This window comes from Triturus cristatus, chromosome 6, assembly GCF_964204655.1.
Source record: "Triturus cristatus chromosome 6, aTriCri1.1, whole genome shotgun sequence".
Classification (NCBI taxonomy): domain Eukaryota; kingdom Metazoa; phylum Chordata; class Amphibia; order Caudata; family Salamandridae; genus Triturus; species Triturus cristatus.
This window is the reverse complement of record NC_140589.1, coordinates 707,749,932-707,768,281: the sequence shown is the minus strand read 5'-3', so window position 1 is coordinate 707,768,281 and position 18,350 is coordinate 707,749,932. Positions and strand designations below refer to the sequence as shown.

The 18,350-nt window shown below is 37.0% G+C and overlaps 1 protein-coding gene across 1 annotated transcript in view; it reads right to left on the bottom strand.

The window, feature by feature from the left end:
- Positions 1–2,986: 2,986 nt before the first annotated feature.
- Positions 2,987–18,350, bottom strand: part of MCHR2 (melanin concentrating hormone receptor 2) — a 1,458,776-nt gene continuing 1,443,412 nt past the window's right edge. The window contains exon 8 of the mRNA XM_085609231.1: positions 2,987–7,061. Coding sequence (XP_085465357.1) covers positions 6,737–7,061 — 325 coding nt within the window. The 3' untranslated portion in view covers positions 2,987–6,736. The remainder of the gene's footprint in view (positions 7,062–18,350) is intronic.

Genomic DNA, 18,350 nt, shown 5'->3' with positions numbered 1-18,350 from the left:
GGTATTTACTCTGCCAGGGTGATGGAGTAAAATACACATTGCCCTGACAGAGTAACCAGGCTCCTAATTTAGATACGTCCATCGGCCCGGTGGATAACTCTTCATATAAGCAGGAATCACCATCAAAGTGGTTCCTGTGAGTGCAATAAAAGTTTGATGGACAGCTCTGTCAACATGACAATACAATCCGTCAAGTTAAAAAAAATTAAGAATTTGTTTTGAAAATACAACAATTAATGATCCCCGCAGCATCAGAGTTGTATCCCTAGATGTGTAGGTTATTTTGAAGTTTTCACTGCCCAATAATACAGGGTTTAATTTGGCAGTGACGGACAGTGAAAACTGGCCATATGACTACTCACTCTAAATGTCTGAGTATGTTAGTGACATTGTAGTCTCCATCGCTGACATACTTAAGGCCTACATCAGGCAGGTAGACCTTCAGTTTGGCAGAGAGGGTACTCTGTCGCTATTGCAAAAGAGAACCCTCTCAAGCCAAACTCTAAATCAGCCCCTAAACATGATGGATAAATTGTAGTTTCCAATGATTTAAAAAATCATCTGTGGGGAGACTGTTAAATAAATTTGTTAATAAAAATAATGTTTGATCAGTTGTCCTTTTAAGTTAGGATAACTAGGGCACAACACAATAATTTACTGGGCCTTTGTCCATTTGCACTGAAAGCTGAAAATGTGACTTTGAAAAGTTATACAAATTGGGTTCCTGACTGGATGTTTTTTTTTTCTTTTCTGTGTTAGTTCCTTTTTTAAAGTAGTTGAAATGGGAATAATTACATAGTGCATTGTACCTAACTGTGTTCCTTCAGAGGAAGCCTTGTTGAAGATGTTCTCATATGTTGCAAAGATCAAGGCTGTTGCTGCCTGTCTGTCTGTTATCTATTTGAAATGGTTTACTGTTCAATCATTTAATCATATCCTTTGTTTGTAGGAAAAAGGGATTCACTATTTATTAATAATTTGGGTAATCCCTAGAGTAGCCTGTTTTATGTAACACAAATTCTGCAATATTTATGCCATGTATCTTTATTAGTTCATCCATCTGGTGCCACCTTCTGCTATGTTTAGAGCATGGTTTTGTACTCCTCTGAACCTATAAAATGTTCCTTTTCTGGGAAAGTTTTATCGATTTCATAACGAGCAGTTCCTAGGTCATTTGACCTTATACTTAGGTTACTCTGTCACAACGCTGATGGATATCCAGTCCGCGGAAATATAAATCCATTGCACATAATGGGACTTATATATCAGCGAATAGGATATCTGTCACCCATATAACGAAGTAACCGGTCCACCGAAATCTAAATCAGGACCTTAAACTTTTTCCTCTTGACTAATGAACTACATTGATGTTGTTTTAAATTGACTACCTAACTACTTTTTACTTTCTGTAATAATTATTTTTTTGAATAGACCTTCATGTTTTTGACTTTTGAATATTGTCTTACGAAGATTGTCTTCCTTTGCCTGAGCCTTCTTCCTGCAGGACTCACATGGCCAGATCCTGCATACCGGTCCTTTGAATTCATTGGCCTAAAACACCGACATGACAATAAAACATTATAGAGGATAAAAAGGTTAGATTGACATAAGGATACAGGTAGCCATCTAGACATATTAGAAATCAATATTTGTTGCCATTCTTTAGAGGAGATAGTGACAGATAACTCTGCATTCCAAAAATCTTGAATAGTCTGCAAATTGCAGGACATATTAGCTGATGACTTTTTATATACTCTAGAAGCAACAGGTCCAGATTTATTAAATATGTTTAAACATAACTCAATTTCTTGGATCTTCACAGCCAGCAAACACTATCACAAATTAGTTAAGTACTGAATAACTCAATGATTTATGTTTATTGTATTCAGAAGTTGGCAAGAAAAAATATTTTTGAATATCCTTTAAAGATATTAAAGTATCTCCAGGAGTTATACACGATAAATAAAAAATGTTTTATAGTCTGATTTCATTTTATAGTTAATTTACCCCATAAAGAGATCATTTAGAGCACATTATACTAGCATAATGTAAATCATAGAAAAACAAAATGGCTTTTTGTGGCTTTAAGGATTGGGGAATTTTTGATTATAGAATGGCTATTATAAATGGTTAGGAGTGTAATGTAATGAGTGGAAAAGGATCAAGCGATTGTTCCTCAATCTTAAGCCATGTAGGAGCAGTTGTTGAATCATAAGTTCAAAACCATACACATCCTTGTCTTATAAAAAAAGGCAGCATGATATTTACAACATGATAGTTATCGAAATTAGGTCATCCAAATCCACCATTGTCATTTGTATGTTGAAGTTTTGAGTAACTTATTCTGATAGTAACATTATTACAGATACATTTAGATGTCATTATCTGCAATTTGTATAGCATCAAATGGGTACAAATAATAATAGCATAGACAACAAATACAATTTTGATGGAACCACAACCATTTTAACTGAATGAACCTTCTCCACCAAATTAAATGAAGTGCTGAACAATTTTCCATTTTAGTTTCAAGCTTGTGAAGAATAAACTCTCCATTAAACTCTAACGTATGTTGTAAAGAATTTGCAAAGAGCACTCCTAGATATCTAATTGTGTTTGGACACTAAACAATCTTATAAAGCTTAATCATATCTGATGTGAAATGTAAATGTAAGGGAAATAATGTTGTTTTATGGATATTTAAAGTAGGTAGTCAGATATTTTGGAATAATATTTAACTATATCTAAAATCACTGGTACAAAAGTTATCGAATCTGTGATAAATAATAAAACCGCATAGGCAGAGACATTGCTATTGGTATTGCCAATTGTGACTGCCTTATTATAAAGTAGCTTCTAAAAAGATTGAGGACAGTTTCAATTCATAATACAAAAAATACGGGAAGAGTACTTTCACTTCCTTGTCTGGTACATCTAAAAATAACTGGTAGAGGCAATACGAATAATCATTTTTTGGGGCTGAAGATTAGACATAGAGAGCTTTAATAATGTTAATAATCTGTGGAGAAAATCACAGCATTCCTTAAAAGCAAATACAATTTGACAGTTAATCTTGCCAATAGCTTTCTTCAGCATCTAGTTCTGACAAGCCAGAAGGAACATTGGTATGGGAGCTAGATTATAATGCATGACAACAAGCCTGGTGTCATGAGAAGATAAACTTTGCTTTACAAAACATTTGTGGTCTGGATGTAGTAGATTTTCTAAAACTTTAGAAAGTCTATTAACAAGACTTTTAGCATATATTTTACAATCCTAATTGAGTCATAACATTGGGCTGTGATTGGAAATTATAGTGGAATCTTTATTGGCTTTAGGAAACCAAACAAATAATGCATAAAAAATCCTATAAGCATAGCTTTTTATGTGAATTCTGTGAAAAGCGATTGGAGATGGCATCAGTTGAGTATTACATATTTTAACAGGAATGCTATCATGCATTGTGGCTCTCCCTGAGTTGAGTGTAGCAATCACAGATTGTATTGTACTACAATATATTGAGGTGTCTAAAAATGATTTGTCATCTTGGGATAAAACTGTTATCTTGCAGGATGATACAAAATCATGAATTATTTAAGAATCAGTTGTATCAGGCTTTCAATATAAATGTAAACAATAAGGAGCTTGAATTATAAGCATGAATGTGTGTTTTGTCATTATTAATGCATATATAATTAACCAGCATGCTACCAGAGCTATTGGTTTGAAAATATAATTTAGCTTTGTATTTGATATATGTATACAGGCCCTCTTTATGGCTAAGAAATTATGGCCCACATGCATCAAAGCAAAAACCGGTTGCAAACGGGCAGATTCTCAGAACCTGCCCTTTTGCGACCGGTATTTTTGCATTTGGGATGCATCATCCCAAATGCAAAAATCGCAATTTAAGTAATCTCTAAATTGCGATTACTTAAATTGCGATTACATTTAAGGAATCTCAAATTGAGATTCCTTAAATGCAATGCATTACAGGAAAAAAAAATAGCGATTTCGCTAATAGGGGGAGCAAATTACCATGAAGTTGAACTCCATGGTAATTTGCAAAAACTTTGAAAAATGCACTAAAGTGCATTTTTCACACACACATGCCCATGGGGCATGTGTGTGTGCAAGATGTACTCATATGCAGATTTCAGGGGTGCAACAGGGTGTCCTTTTGACACCCTGGCACCCTTGAAATTGCATGAGCAATTTGCGATTCTCTAATTGAGAATCGCAAATTGAGAATGTCTTCCCATTCATTCCTATGGGCCTAGAGGCCCATTGTAATGGATGGGGAGGTATTACTTAATTGCGACTCGCAATTTGCAACTCGCAATTAAGGAATGTTTAGAAATCGCTATTTGTTAAGTGATTTCTACATGCATAGCCTTTTGCTATTCCTTATTAGCGAATCCTTATTTTTAGCTAATAAGGACTCGCAAATGGCATTGTTGATGCATGTGCCAGCTAGAGTTGTACAACTTGTTTTCATGGTTCATGATAGTGATATCAGTGCCCCTAATAGGAGTTCTGCTATCATTTCCTTTATATTGTGTATAAATTGTGCTATAAAATGCAGTTTTATCTTAATATTATTTCTGAATATAACATCAGGATTCATTCCCCAATGAGAGTGAGGTATTGGGAAGTCATCTAGTTTAACAAACAAAGATGTCATGATCTGAAATATCAATCTGTTGAATTTTAGGAGAATATTTGAAGTGCACAAATTCATAGATAATAATAAGTATTCAACTCTGGAATGTGATTAATTAAACATAGAATAAGCTTTAGAAGCTTTAAATTTGATTAAAGATTCTCTGCCTAATAATGGATCACTATTATTTTAAAATCTCCACCAGTCCCCTTATGTATTATATGAGAGGTTCTTACGGTCCAAAGTAGTTGTAACATGCACATTTCCAAGGGAGAAAGTTCACAAAAAACCTCTTGACTTGACCGTTTTTTCTTTGTAATATTTAGAGTTAGATCAATTGAACTGGCACTGTGCAGTTTTTATTTCAGCACATTTGTCACTGAAGTTAGCACTGAGCAGCCAGTGCAAAACACTATTAGCACCAATTACATTCTTGGACCAGTTGGTTTGGTCAAATGTTAATGGACAATGTCAGTGCAAAATTGAGAGCTCCAAAGCAAAAATATGCAATTTCACAGTGTACATCAGCTCAAATAAAATGGTGGTGTTCCTCTTACACTGGAAAACAGGCCATGAAGCAAAATGATTTGGAAACACAGTGTTTTTATAAATTTCAACAGATACCTATACACATTTTGAGGCTCACTCCTCACTTATGAATATTTTAAGTAAAATATCAGTTTTGTTATCACATCAGTAATAATGTATGGAGAAAGGTTTCATGCTTGCTTATAAGAATATTGTTCAGATTGGGAGAAATAATGGTTTCATTGTGGCATTAATGTGGATACACCCAACCTGTTTCAACTGACTTTCCCCTTTTTGTGCCCTCCTGAAAGTGCTTGTACGACAGCATTTATGATGGAGTCAAAATTAATCAAAGATATATTGTCCCATGGTGTAGCACTTGCTAATAGCCCCCCTGTCCTGTGTTTGGTTGTGATCAGGAAAGGTACGGGGTTGGGAACCCAGAATTTTGGGATCCACGCTTGTTACTATTCACTTGGTTTACAAGCCACATATTCTCCTGTCCCTAGTCTGCTAATACAAGGGAGAGATCCCTACTTCACAATATTGCTGAAATGACAACCTAGAATCCCCGAGAGGGTCTAGAAGGAGATAGCAAAAAAGTGGTTCAATTGTGAAAAATTGGCAAGATAAATGAAGCCAACCTACCACTCTGAAAAAACAATCCATTGACTTGCAATGACAGATTAACAAAGGCAAACACTGTGAACCATGCAAAAGACCTTCTTGGCATGGACCCAATATACTTTCAGTACCTAGCCATTTGTTACATTCCTACCTGGAACCTCAAGTATATTTATATCTACATGCTCTGCCAATCAGATTCTAAGCAGAACAAGAGCAGAAGAGATAACATTGGGTTAAAAAGATCCAACATTGACAGCACAGCTTCTTCTGATTCCAGGAAATTCTGAAAACCCGAATCTTCAAATAATTCTTTGGATAGTAGCACTCTGCTCCCTCTCTTGACCCTGGAAACAACTATCTTGCCCTCTAGTGTCCAAAGCCTGTGTGGTATGTAATGGATCTTTAGCTGGATCCAATATGCATTTAGCTGCTTTCCCCTATCCAGTGATGGCATCATTATAAGACACACTGAAACCTGCCACTCTCATAATGAGTTTTATTAATTTGATTCCCATCCAATCTTCTTGAAAACAATGACTACACTATGTGCTCACATGCGTAGATAGTGCCCTAATACGCCCCCTACATGATATGATGCACCTTCACAAAACACTATCATAATGAAAGAACCATAAAAAGGCAATGATCATATATGACAGATTTACTAACTGTGTTAGTAAGATGGCATGATCTTTGTTTAGGAGTTCTGACCCTGTCAAGCACGGTGACAATTTCTGTTGTGCAAGAAACTCCTCAGAACTCATTTGCAAGATTCATCACTGATGAACACCACTTAGGACAGGAGATGAATGTGAAATTCTTATTTGCAGTTCTAGCTTTTTTTTATACAATAAATATTCAACAAGCACAGACATATTCCCTCCGAATAATATCTCCTCAGTAATATGCCCTTTTTTTCTAAAAGCTTGATTTAAGTGTATTTTCAATGTTGATAATTTCCCGCTCTGACATCTTGGACTTGACTTTGGTACACTCTGTTAGTCTCCTTCGAAAGTTCCCACTAAGAATGACGTATAGGAAAGGGTTGATGCTGCTGCTGGCGTAGCTGAGGCAGATGGAGCAATAATAACTTATGTAGAACGCCAGTGTGGGCTGGGAGATCTGAAGATTGACAATCTGTATCACTTGGTAGGGGGCAGCACTCACGATAAATACACCGACCAACACAAGAACCATTTTAGTAAGCCTTAGGACTCGTTGCCGTGGAATGCTGGTGTTGTATCTAGAAGACAGGAACGAGAGAAAGTCTTTTTAAGAAAAAAGAATTAGATGAAAACAAGAGACTCAATTTAATAATAGTCTTCTTTGTGATAATACTACTTCTAAAGAAAGCACTTCACACAATTTTTCCAAGTCAAATTTTAGCCTTATTGCCTGCTGACGACGGCTATACCTGTTGTCAAAGTCGCTGAACCCAAATTCAGCTTGGGCTTATAACAAGGGTTAGGGCCTTTAACAACAGGTATAGCCTGAGGCAGAAGAGCTATAAGTCTGTTAGAACATTCCACCCAGTGAGGGTAGAATGTTCTAAATTACAAAAGGAGAAACATGAAGACAGGGTTTATACCAGACTTTATGAGCCTGGAGATACTCCATTGTCTTCAATGGAGCTCTCAACATTCCAGTGTTCCAATTAAGCCTATAGAACCTTTATTCTTTGGAATTAAAAACGTATGATTGAGGTAGAGAACCGCACGTGTAAAGACTTGACTCTTACAGATGCACCCTGGCACATTCAAAGGGACATAATGGGTTGGGATGCATCTTCCATCCACTATACATGCATTACCTGTGATCTGCAAGTCATTAGTTCAAATCTGAAAACATAAACTCAGTCTGCTTTTCAAAAAATTGATCTACATTAAAGTGAGTAACAATGAAACAAGTGAAGTAGGAAAAAAAAGCAGACGTTGCCAAAAAACTAGCTTGGTTGTTTAATTTCTTTGGCATAAATAGAACTCCTACTGTAACAAATTTCTTTCTTTCTTTCTTTTTTTTCCTTTATCGAAAGCTACAAGTCCCAATCGTCCCACTAATTTGTAAAGGAAAACTAAGAAATTAAGGATTTTTTTCATTTTGGCACCAAAGACTGAATTCACATTGCATCCGTTTTCAAATGTTTTGACATGCTCCACATCTTTCCCTCACACAATAGAGTGGATGTTGGTTGACAAATGTTGCTACAGATTCTGACCTGACTGGGCCACAGGTTGAGCAGAGTGTCTTACAAAGAAATGTATTTGTTTACCATTTTCTCTTATTACTTGTTGTGTATAGTGGCAAGATAGCCCAAGAAGCATGACAGTGCTGTAAATCAACTGTAGAAGTATTAGAACGAGGTAATGCATAATCATCATATTGAAGACATTTTAAAAACTAGAAGGGTTTTCACTTTTTCAATAAGCCTACTGGTAAATTGGACACAGAGATATTTTAAGGCAAGGGCAAAGTGGGCAATTGTCCAGGGCCCCCACATTCAAGGAGGTCCCTCTGTAAAGCGATCATTCTCAGATTCAATCGTTTTGTCTCCCTTTTATTTAATTCTCTATCAGAATGTTCCTCTCTCTACCTCTGACTCTCTCTACCCACTGTCTTTTTAAGGATTTTTGGGCCATGGGGAAGACATATTTCAGATGCTTTTGTGTGGAAGGTTAAGTATCATATTGTTTGGCATCATGCAGGCTTAATTTATCCGAAAATTGGTAATAACATTTAAAGTTGTTCCAAACAAGGTTTCCCGAAATGTGTCTTGCCTGGAGCCCCAAAAATCTTCAAGATGATACTGATTGGACAGGTAGAAATATGTGACATCACAAAGGGCAAAGAGGTCTAGTAGATATGAAAGGCACAGGGCTGAAGTGAAGTGGAGGTTGTATGGTGGAGGAGGTGTATAAGAAATAACAGTTTCTGTGCACAGAGGGGTTTGGAAATAAACATGGACAAAACAAAGCACATGGTTTTGAACCATGTCGTACTTTGCGTCCAAATCCCACTTTAAAGGGGATCCACTCAAGTGGGTCCACACATTTGAGCACTTGAGGTTCTCACTTACTGAGCGCATGGATTGAACAGCACATACCACCAAACAGAGGCTCAAACTGGAACGAAATACTGATGTTTTGCTGAAGGTCTCTAGGGAGTCTTTTTTAGGCCTATGTTCCCGGTAAGGCAGATCTATGCACTCAAAGCGTTGGGTTCCGTACTTTACGGTGAGGACCTCTGGGGACACAAAGCTGTTAATGCACTGGATCTTGTAGAGAACCTATTCTTGAGGCAGTTGCTGAGCCTTCCAGTTAGTACCCCATTGATTCTGCTAAAGCTGTATATGGGGGCAGGCAAATTCCTGAAGGAATTACAAGTAGGACTTTTTTGTATTAGAGAAGAATCTGGGTAACCCCTGAGTTATCATCGTACTAAAGAGGTCTGATAGAGATTTTAGCCATGCAGAGTGCAGGGGATTTATCATGGATTACATATGTCAGGTACATGCTCAGTAGTATGGGAAATGACAGCTCTGGGGCAATTCCAAGGCAGGCCTGCAGTCAAATTTTTAAGAGGATCTTAAAATGAGCTTAAAGAATTACACTTCTTTACAGTTCAACTATGCTTTTATACAGCACAAGGATTATTTTAAAGTCGAAGAGTTTTTAGATGAGATAGAACCAGTCCTGGCCAGAAAGCTCTATGTCCAGTTTAGACACGGGTCTCTCCCCTTGCGTACATACACCCACTGATGGGCTTGTTTAGATAATGTAGAGGAGCAGGATTATTTGTCCTGTGAATTAGCTGATAAAACTTAGATTCATGTCCTCTTTTTTTGCCCAGAGTATAGACGAGCAAGGGCAAATGGTTAATTCCCATCGGCAACAATTTGGGTACCACACAGCATGTGGAGGGTTTTAGGATTCGCCAAACAGACACCAGGCAGCCTGTTGTATTTGCAGTATCCAAATATTTATTTGCTGTATGGTGTATAAGACGTAAGCTTGTTGTGTTGGGCGCTACAGTTAACATATCCAGCCCCTGTGTCTGCATTTGACCATTATTTTAAAATATATTGATCAAGCATCCCATGTTGTGTTACTCTAGTAGAAGCCCTAGTAAGGTAATAAGGAATATATTTTAAATTGTATATCTTTTTAATGATGGAAGGCTGTTTATCATTTTTACCTGAATTGATTTTTAATCTATTATTTTTGATATTATTACTTTTATCTCCTTTGTAAAGAACTTTGTTGCATTTATTATCAATTGTCTTTTAAGGTCTAATGCCGAAAGAAAGTATTTACAAACACACAGAAACCAGTTTTCACAGTCTGACACAAATTGGTGAAGTCAAAGAGGATATGAGGATTGCTGGGGATGGCTGCGGATGGCTGGTATAAGGTTTTAGTCTCATGAAAATTCCAAGACAATGATTTAAATCAGTGGTTCTTAGCCTTTTGACTTCTGTGGACTCCCACATAGTCATTACTGGAATCCAGGGACCTCCAACTGAATCATTATTGGAATTCGTGACTTGAAGCTGTGGACCCTGACCTAAACAACTTCAATGATTTGAACCACAAAATAGATACAAAAATACATGCACTCATCAAACAAATATTTAATTAACAAGTAAATATAAAAAATAATATTTCAATGGGAAGGTGGGAGCTTTTGTAAATTCAATTGAGGCCACCAATCATCCATATATATTCTGTTTGATGTTGTACACTGTTACCACAAATCAATCTGAGGATTCCTACTTAATTGTAAGCCTTCCATTTCAAATTCCTTCACATTTACAGACCGTTTTAAAATGTTCAGTTTTCAATTTTGCTTCTGTATTTATATACACTTTATTAATCTGGGAATACTGTTTAATTTTCTAAGCTGTTGAGGCCCCTCTTTGTAGGTGTCATAGACCACTAGGGGTACCCGTACCACAGGCTGAGAATTACTGATCTAGAGTACTATCATGACTTGTATGAAGTGGGTAGGTGCTTCCAACAATGGTTTAAGCAATAACAGTTTTTGCCTTTTTGCTATAGTAAGCATCACAGTCTAAGCTACTTTTGCTCTCAATTCCATTTGCGTACCCACCTCCCCAGTGCTCCTCAAGAGGTATTATAACAAGTCAGATATGACTAAATACTAGCAGTCAATGAATTATTCTAACCATAGTTTACTTTACAAGGGGTTGAGAGCAGAGATTGCAAAGGGTGGTACTAGTGCAATTGTGCACCAATATTTTTTGATTATATAGAGTTCCCTTTTGCAATGATGCACAAACTTTTGGATATTTTGACCACACAAAATATAATTTTTTTCACAGGGTAGTCTGTACAAATTTTATTTTCAAGTTTTGTCTATCTGAGTGATGACATTGCAAAATCCACACAGCACAACACAGGACCTACACACACATAAATGCATAGTAATTTCATTTTTTGACTGTCAGTCATTGACTACTGTGGTTCAACTGGTTTTAGGCACTGGAGCAAAGAAGTTCACTATCAGAACAGATGTGAACACCCAAGAAATAGTGCCTTTCCATAGTGCCACTCAATAAAGTCAGAGTGCTGGGCCATAAACCCTTCAAAATCCCTCTCATGTTTGTCATTAATCTGGGCTGAAGGAACTGCTTACCGCATACTGTGGTTCATATACAGAGTAGCCGGACTTGTTCTGAGTGCCTTGCAGTAATGGAAAGACTGGCGCTCATCAAGGAGTGCTACTGCTATCTGGATTCAAGCTGTATGTGTGCAGAGGATGCGCTGAGTGACAGTGCACTTACAGTAAATTACCATTCCAAGGAGGTAATGAACTTCAGCAAGTCTAGAGAGATGGTGGCCATCTTCATTTTTCAGGCATAACTTTCTTGTTGTCCATGTCATCTTTTGCTAGGCTACCATGCTACAACACTGCAGCTACCAGGACGTCAGTTTCCAAGACCTATTGTTTTGTACATTATTTTTCTATGTTATTTTGTATTACAGAGAAGCATCTTGAAGTTGAATGGTGGATTAAACTAACTTTTGAATTCACCTCAGTGCTCTCCTAAAAGGTCCTGTGAAGGAGCAGGGATGATTCTTAATACCTTTATATAAATGTAAATATATTTATCTTAATATCTATATCTTTATATACATATATATATATATATATTCCTTTCACTTGCTCTCAGCTCCCGCTTCAACCAGGAAAAACGAGCATGGACCCAGGTATATAGTCCAATATTATTTAAGTTTATTGCCAGTCAGCCACGACGCGTTTCGGGTGATCGCGTCCTTGATCACATGACAAATCATGAACATTTTTCTCCGCTTTTTAAAGTGCAAGTGCAATTGACAATCCAATGGACATAGAAAACACCCAAGTTTCTTTCATATAGGTTTGGCCACACAATAAAAACATAAATGTTGTAAAGTGGCCAAACATACCATATTAAGACAGCTTCAATAATAAATACATATATAAAATACATATTAATTTCGGCTTCAAAATGCCTGAACCACGACCTAAATGAAATACTATGTCCAACTTGTGAGACTATGAAAAGTGAATACCTAACCAGTGCAATAAAAAAGGATATAAAAAAATATTTTTACTCCACAAATACACTTCAACAGTTCCTGGTTCCAGCTTAAAAGCAACTCTGAAGCAATTATAAAAGGCCCCCTATCAAGATACTTGCAAGATTCGCCACGGTTGGGATATTCTAGTTATATACTTGTAGTCCCATATCTATGGCGAAAATATAGTGCAAAAAAGCGTTAATTCTAAAGTGCCTCAGTGCTAAGGACATCTTATTCCTACAATTTCATGTATCATGAGAAATAAATAGTTGATCCCCCAGAAAATCACATTATATAAATAGAAGTATAAAATACACATTCAAATATGATCTCTAAAATCTAACCATAAATATCACATATATAAAAATATCCTAAAATGTCCTTAAAAATATCATTTAAGAGAAATTTCAAATCGCTACTGGAGAAGTTACAAATTCATATGCGTCATGCCTGAGTTTCTTATCAATACACATAATTCTCTACATCTTATCTACACAGTCAAAAAATTACTCATAAAAATGTATACAGATCTTCACTAGCATTGAGGCCCATAGGCTGTTTAGAATCGAATTGTAAAATGTAAGTTGTTTCCAAACGTCTTAATTTCGATTCTCTGTCCCCACCTCTTTTCTGTGGAGCTACGGCCTCAATAACAAAATATTTCAAATGTTTGGGTTCACTGTTATGGCAGATCTTAAAATGCCTTGCCACTGGATAGTTTTCATTATTATTGTTAATGGCACGAATATGTTAAAGGATCCTCTTATGTACTGCTAATTTAGTACTGCCAATATATTTAAGATCGCAGCTACATGTTAAAACATATACTGCGTATTCAGGCTTGCAGGTAAGATGTTGGCCTATGTAGCATGCCTTGGCATTAAATGAAGTTTTATATGTTGTGGTATTAATGCCATATTGGCAGGCCTTACACACAGCACACTTATAGAATCCTTTTCTCACAGAAAGCCAAGGACATTTACCCTGTTCTTCTAGATTGCTCCTTGTAAGTGACCTACCCATACTGTTAGCCTTTTTGAAAGTCATAGCTGGATTAGGAGGTAATAGCATATCAATCACTGGATCGTCCTTCATGATTGGCCAATTGCGTCTAACAATTGCCCTACTCTGTTTCTCTTGTCGTGAGAAAGACAAAATTAATCTAGTGGGTTGCTCAATCACATCTTTGTTAATGGTTGTCTCTCTGTATTTCAATAAATTAACACGTGCCAATGTTTTAGACTTAGCAATAGCTGCGTCCACTATCTCAGTCCTATATCCTCTAGCTAGAAACCTACTACGACTTTCTCTCTGTTTATTCTGACAGTCGCTATCATCACTGCATATTCGCCTAATTCGCAACATCTCTCCGTAAGGAATACATTTAATGAGATGGGGTGGATGTGCGCTGGAAGCATGCAGAAGAGTATTTGCTGCTGTAGGTTTCCTGAAAAGAGTAGTTGTCAATTTATTATTATCTAAAAATGAAACCATGTCATTGCTAATGTCAGATGTAAAATGTAAATTGACTGCGTTGATATTCAGTAGATCAATAAACGCAGTAGCACTTTCAACTTCACCATCCCACACGATGAACAAATCATGAATGTAACGCAACCAAGTTACGACCCTAGACTCATATATCTGCTCATGGTGTTGCATGAGGACCAGCTCCTCCCACCATCCCATGAATAAACAGGCATAACTGGGGGAGAAGCTGGCCCCCATAGCAACACCGTGAATCTGCTGGTACATTTTACCATTGAACAAAAACAGGTTATTTTCCAAACAAAACAACAACATTTTGAGCAGCATGTTAGTATGTTGAGAATATATGATGGATCGGTTCATCAGGAATTATTCCACTGCCCTCATTCCGTCCTTGTTTTTAATGCATGTATATAAGGCGGAAACATCAAGCGCTATCAATAAATAAGTTGGTTTCCATTCAATATTTTGGATCTTACTTAAAAAGTCACAGGTATCCTGCACAAAAGATTTAAGCCCTCTGACAAAATCTTGCAGGAAAAAATCGATATACCTAGATAGGTTCTCCAAAAGGCCATCACAGGCAGCAATGATGGGCCTCCCCGGTGGTTTGCTGATGTTTTTGTGTACCTTAGGTATGAAGTAAATCACCTGGATAATTGGATGCTCTTTCTTGAGGTATTTGAACTCCTCCCAACTCATGGGCCCGTGCTCTTCCAAGCCAACAATTGCGAAAATAATAATTCCTGTGTGTCCTTAAATTTTATAGGAGAAACCTTCCTGTAACATTCCACGTTATTTAATTGGTTATGCGCTTCATCCAGATATTTTTTGAGGGGCCATAGGACTATATTTTCGCCCTTATCGGAATTGCGTAAGTGATTATCCTTAAGTTTGTCTATGAGCTGATGGTGTACTTCCTTCGTGTCTTATTGTGCTACAATTTGCTCATCAAAAACATCAATAGAGTCTCTGGCCATGATAGGAACGAATTTAGATTTAGTTTTGAAGGGAGTGAAGGGTTTGACATCAGTTCCATGCACTATAGACTGTTGTGAACTGGGATTGACCGAATCATTTTGACTCATACTGAATGTGGATATAACACCCCGTTCCAAAGCATGTAAATCGCGTAACAGTCCATAATCTGAGTTCTGGTATCCCTGGTTCTCTCAACGGTGTATCTGCAGAGACTCGGTCTCCCCGCTTGCTGTGCTGATAATGAAACTTTTTAAGTTTAAGTTTCCGGATAAATCTAAAAATGTCCGCTCTAGTCTGGGTATAATTAAAATTCGACTCTGGACAATATGACAGGCCAAGCGATAGGAGCTGATGTTCATATGTATATATATGTATATTCACTGAAAAAACCATATGTTTCAGGGGCGTTATAGTTAGGAATTGGCATTTAAAAAACCTTAGAAATTCACTGAAAAAAACATAGGTTTCAGGGGCGTTATAGTTTGCTGGACATTTCCCTCGTACAAAACCCTAGAAATTCCCCCGTTATAGTTAGTTCAGCTAACTATAACTCGCGCCCCCGCAATGCACTGCTGATGACATCACATATTACATCACTCATGACATGGTCAGTGACATCACTGATGACATCACTGACGACATCACTGATGACGTCATCCAGTGACTGTGTGTTTCTGTAAAGTTTAAATATGTTTAATATATATAGGGAAAGGCCTATGGAAGAATGAGTGGGTGTATAAGTGTGTGAAAGGATGATTTAGTAGGTGCGTGACTGACTCTATAAGTGAGTCATTAAACGTATGTTACTGCAGACTAGTGACTAAAATGTGTCAATGTCTGTATCTGTCTGTCTGTTGCTGTGTAAGCGGCTGTATGGTTTTCTGAATAGTTACATGAGTGTCTATATGGGTTATTGATTGGTTGTCTGAGTATCTGTATGGGTGCCTGAGTGTTTGTGTGGGTGGTGTGTGTGTGTGACTCTGTGCATTAATGTGTGAGTGGGTGATTCTATAGGTGCATGGTTTTGAGAGTGCATCTGTGATAGACTGTATGGTTAGGTGAATGTTTGTATGGGTGTGTTAGTGATTGAATGTATATCTCAGCGGTACATGTGTGAGTAACTACATCTGTAACAGGCAGTATATATGTTTGTAAGAGTATGTAAGTGCGTATATGTGAGAGTGTGTGATTGTGAGAGTGGCTTTATGGATGAGTGTGTGCATGTATCAGTGATTGTATAAGAGCGTAAGAATGTGGTAGTATTTTTATTAGTAAGTGAACGTGTGTGAGTATAACTGGATAGGTGAGTAAATGGGAGTGTGATTAATTATTTGCATGACTGACTAGGTGTGTGAGTACCTCTATGGATCATTGGTGGTGTGTGAGTGTCTATATAGGTGTATAAATGCATATGATAGTCCTGTACTGAGTGACTGTAAGTATGAGTGACTGTACAGGTGAGTGAGTGGATATGTGTGTAGACCTAAGAGTCAATGAGTGGGTATGTAGTTATTGGTATTCGAGTATCTATGGTTTTGATAATGTACGTATGAAATTTTCATTGGGTATATCAAAGGGTGTGAGAAGATGCACTAATTTATCACATGGATGACGTCATCAGTGATGTCATTTGAGATGTCATCAGTGATGTCACTGACTATGTCATGAGTGATGTAATATGTGACATCATCAGCAGTGCATTGCGGGGGCGCGAGTTATAGTTAGCTGAACTAACTATAATGGGGGAATTTCTAGGGTTTTGTACGAAGGAAATGTCCAGCTAACTATAACGCCCCAGAAACCTATGTTTTTTTCAATGAATTTTCAAGGTTTTTTAAATGCCAATTCCTAACTATAACGTGCATGAAACCTATGGTTTTTTCAGTGAATTTTAATGGTTTTTTAAATGCTAATTCCTATCTATAACTTATCTCTAAAGATATCATGTTTAATGATTTTCATTGGATTTCTATATTTTTTAATTTTAGTGTGTCAATTTCATTAATTATGTTTTTTTTAAATACTTTTTTATCACCATTTCTTTAACTTATTTTTTCAATTAATTCTTTTAAAAATTTCAAAATATTATTTGTTTTTATTGGGTTTTTTACAAATATTTTTTTATATTTAAAAAAATATTTTTTTAAACTATATTTTCAAAACGTTATTTTTTATTTTTTTATCCTGTTTTTGGGATCCGTGCACCCTATGCGCACCGTTCTCGATCCCTACGCGAAAGCATCCATGCACGGTATGCGTTGGGTACGTGTTTGATGCGCGATTGCAATGCGACCGGTACGCGACTCCAAGCCTATACGCGACACGTACAATGTACGTTACGCGACACTTGCGCGCTTCCGCGATGCGTCATATGCGTGTATGACGGGCTGGGAGCGCGGATCCAGCAAAATATTTAACATTTAAAAAAATATATATATCTGTATTTCATGTGAATATTAATTGAAGACAAACTCTAAACTACTCTTAAAAGTAATATATTTTTACATCTAATCCTATATTCCTTTTAAATTCTATTTCGCGGATGCGAGCTGGGTGCGTGCTGCGTAAGTGCAGGGTGCGTGGATCCCATGTGACCTGCAAAAAAAGAGATTTGATTGGTTCATTACACTTCCTGTTCTAACTATTGAAAGACCCCACCCATTTCAATCATTCTTCTTTGGAAGAGCATCTCTTTGCAGAGAAGAAGCTTTTTTGACTAAGTTTTTGCTGAGCTCAAACTTTTTTCAGACCAAACAATGGCTTCAGGGCAGCAGGCATCTCCTGCATCTCCTCATACATCTGAGGATGATTTTTTGGAAGAACCACCATGCCCACCACATTTTTCATCTGTGGTGTGGACATTTTTTACCTATCCTGAGGGGCAAACAAAGACCAATGCCACCTTGGTGACGTGCAAGATCTGCCAGAGAGTGCTGTCTTGCGGGGACCCTAACAAAAAATATTCATGCGGAACAGCTAGCATGATGAAACATCTAAGGACCCTTCATCCGGTAAATCTTGCTCGGGAGGAATGCCTGCTCCTTCCGACTCATCGCAGCCGAGCACTTCAAGAGTGCATCCTTCAGCACAAAATTTGGACATCCGTCCACAATTCCAATTTTTGAAAGTGCTCTGCACTAAATGCAATGCGACTTTATGCTATGGGGAGCAGTCTATCGATCTGATCTGCTGCAGACAAGAAAGTCACCATTGCTATTTTATTTTTATTTTTTCCTGAAGTTCATTGTTTTGTTCCTCCTGTTCTGTTTTTTCCTTTTTTTCCAGAAAAACAAAAAAAATTAAAAATTGTTTAGAAAAGCCTCCAAAAAAAAAAAAAAGAAGAAAGAAGAAAAAAAAAGTTCTTCTAAGAACTAACTTTCCTGGTTTAAAAAAAGAGCTATATTTCTTTGTTTGTGTGTGAAAGTTTAGATGAATGTATGTGTAGTACGTAATTGACTGAATGAATGCATTAGTAGCGTATG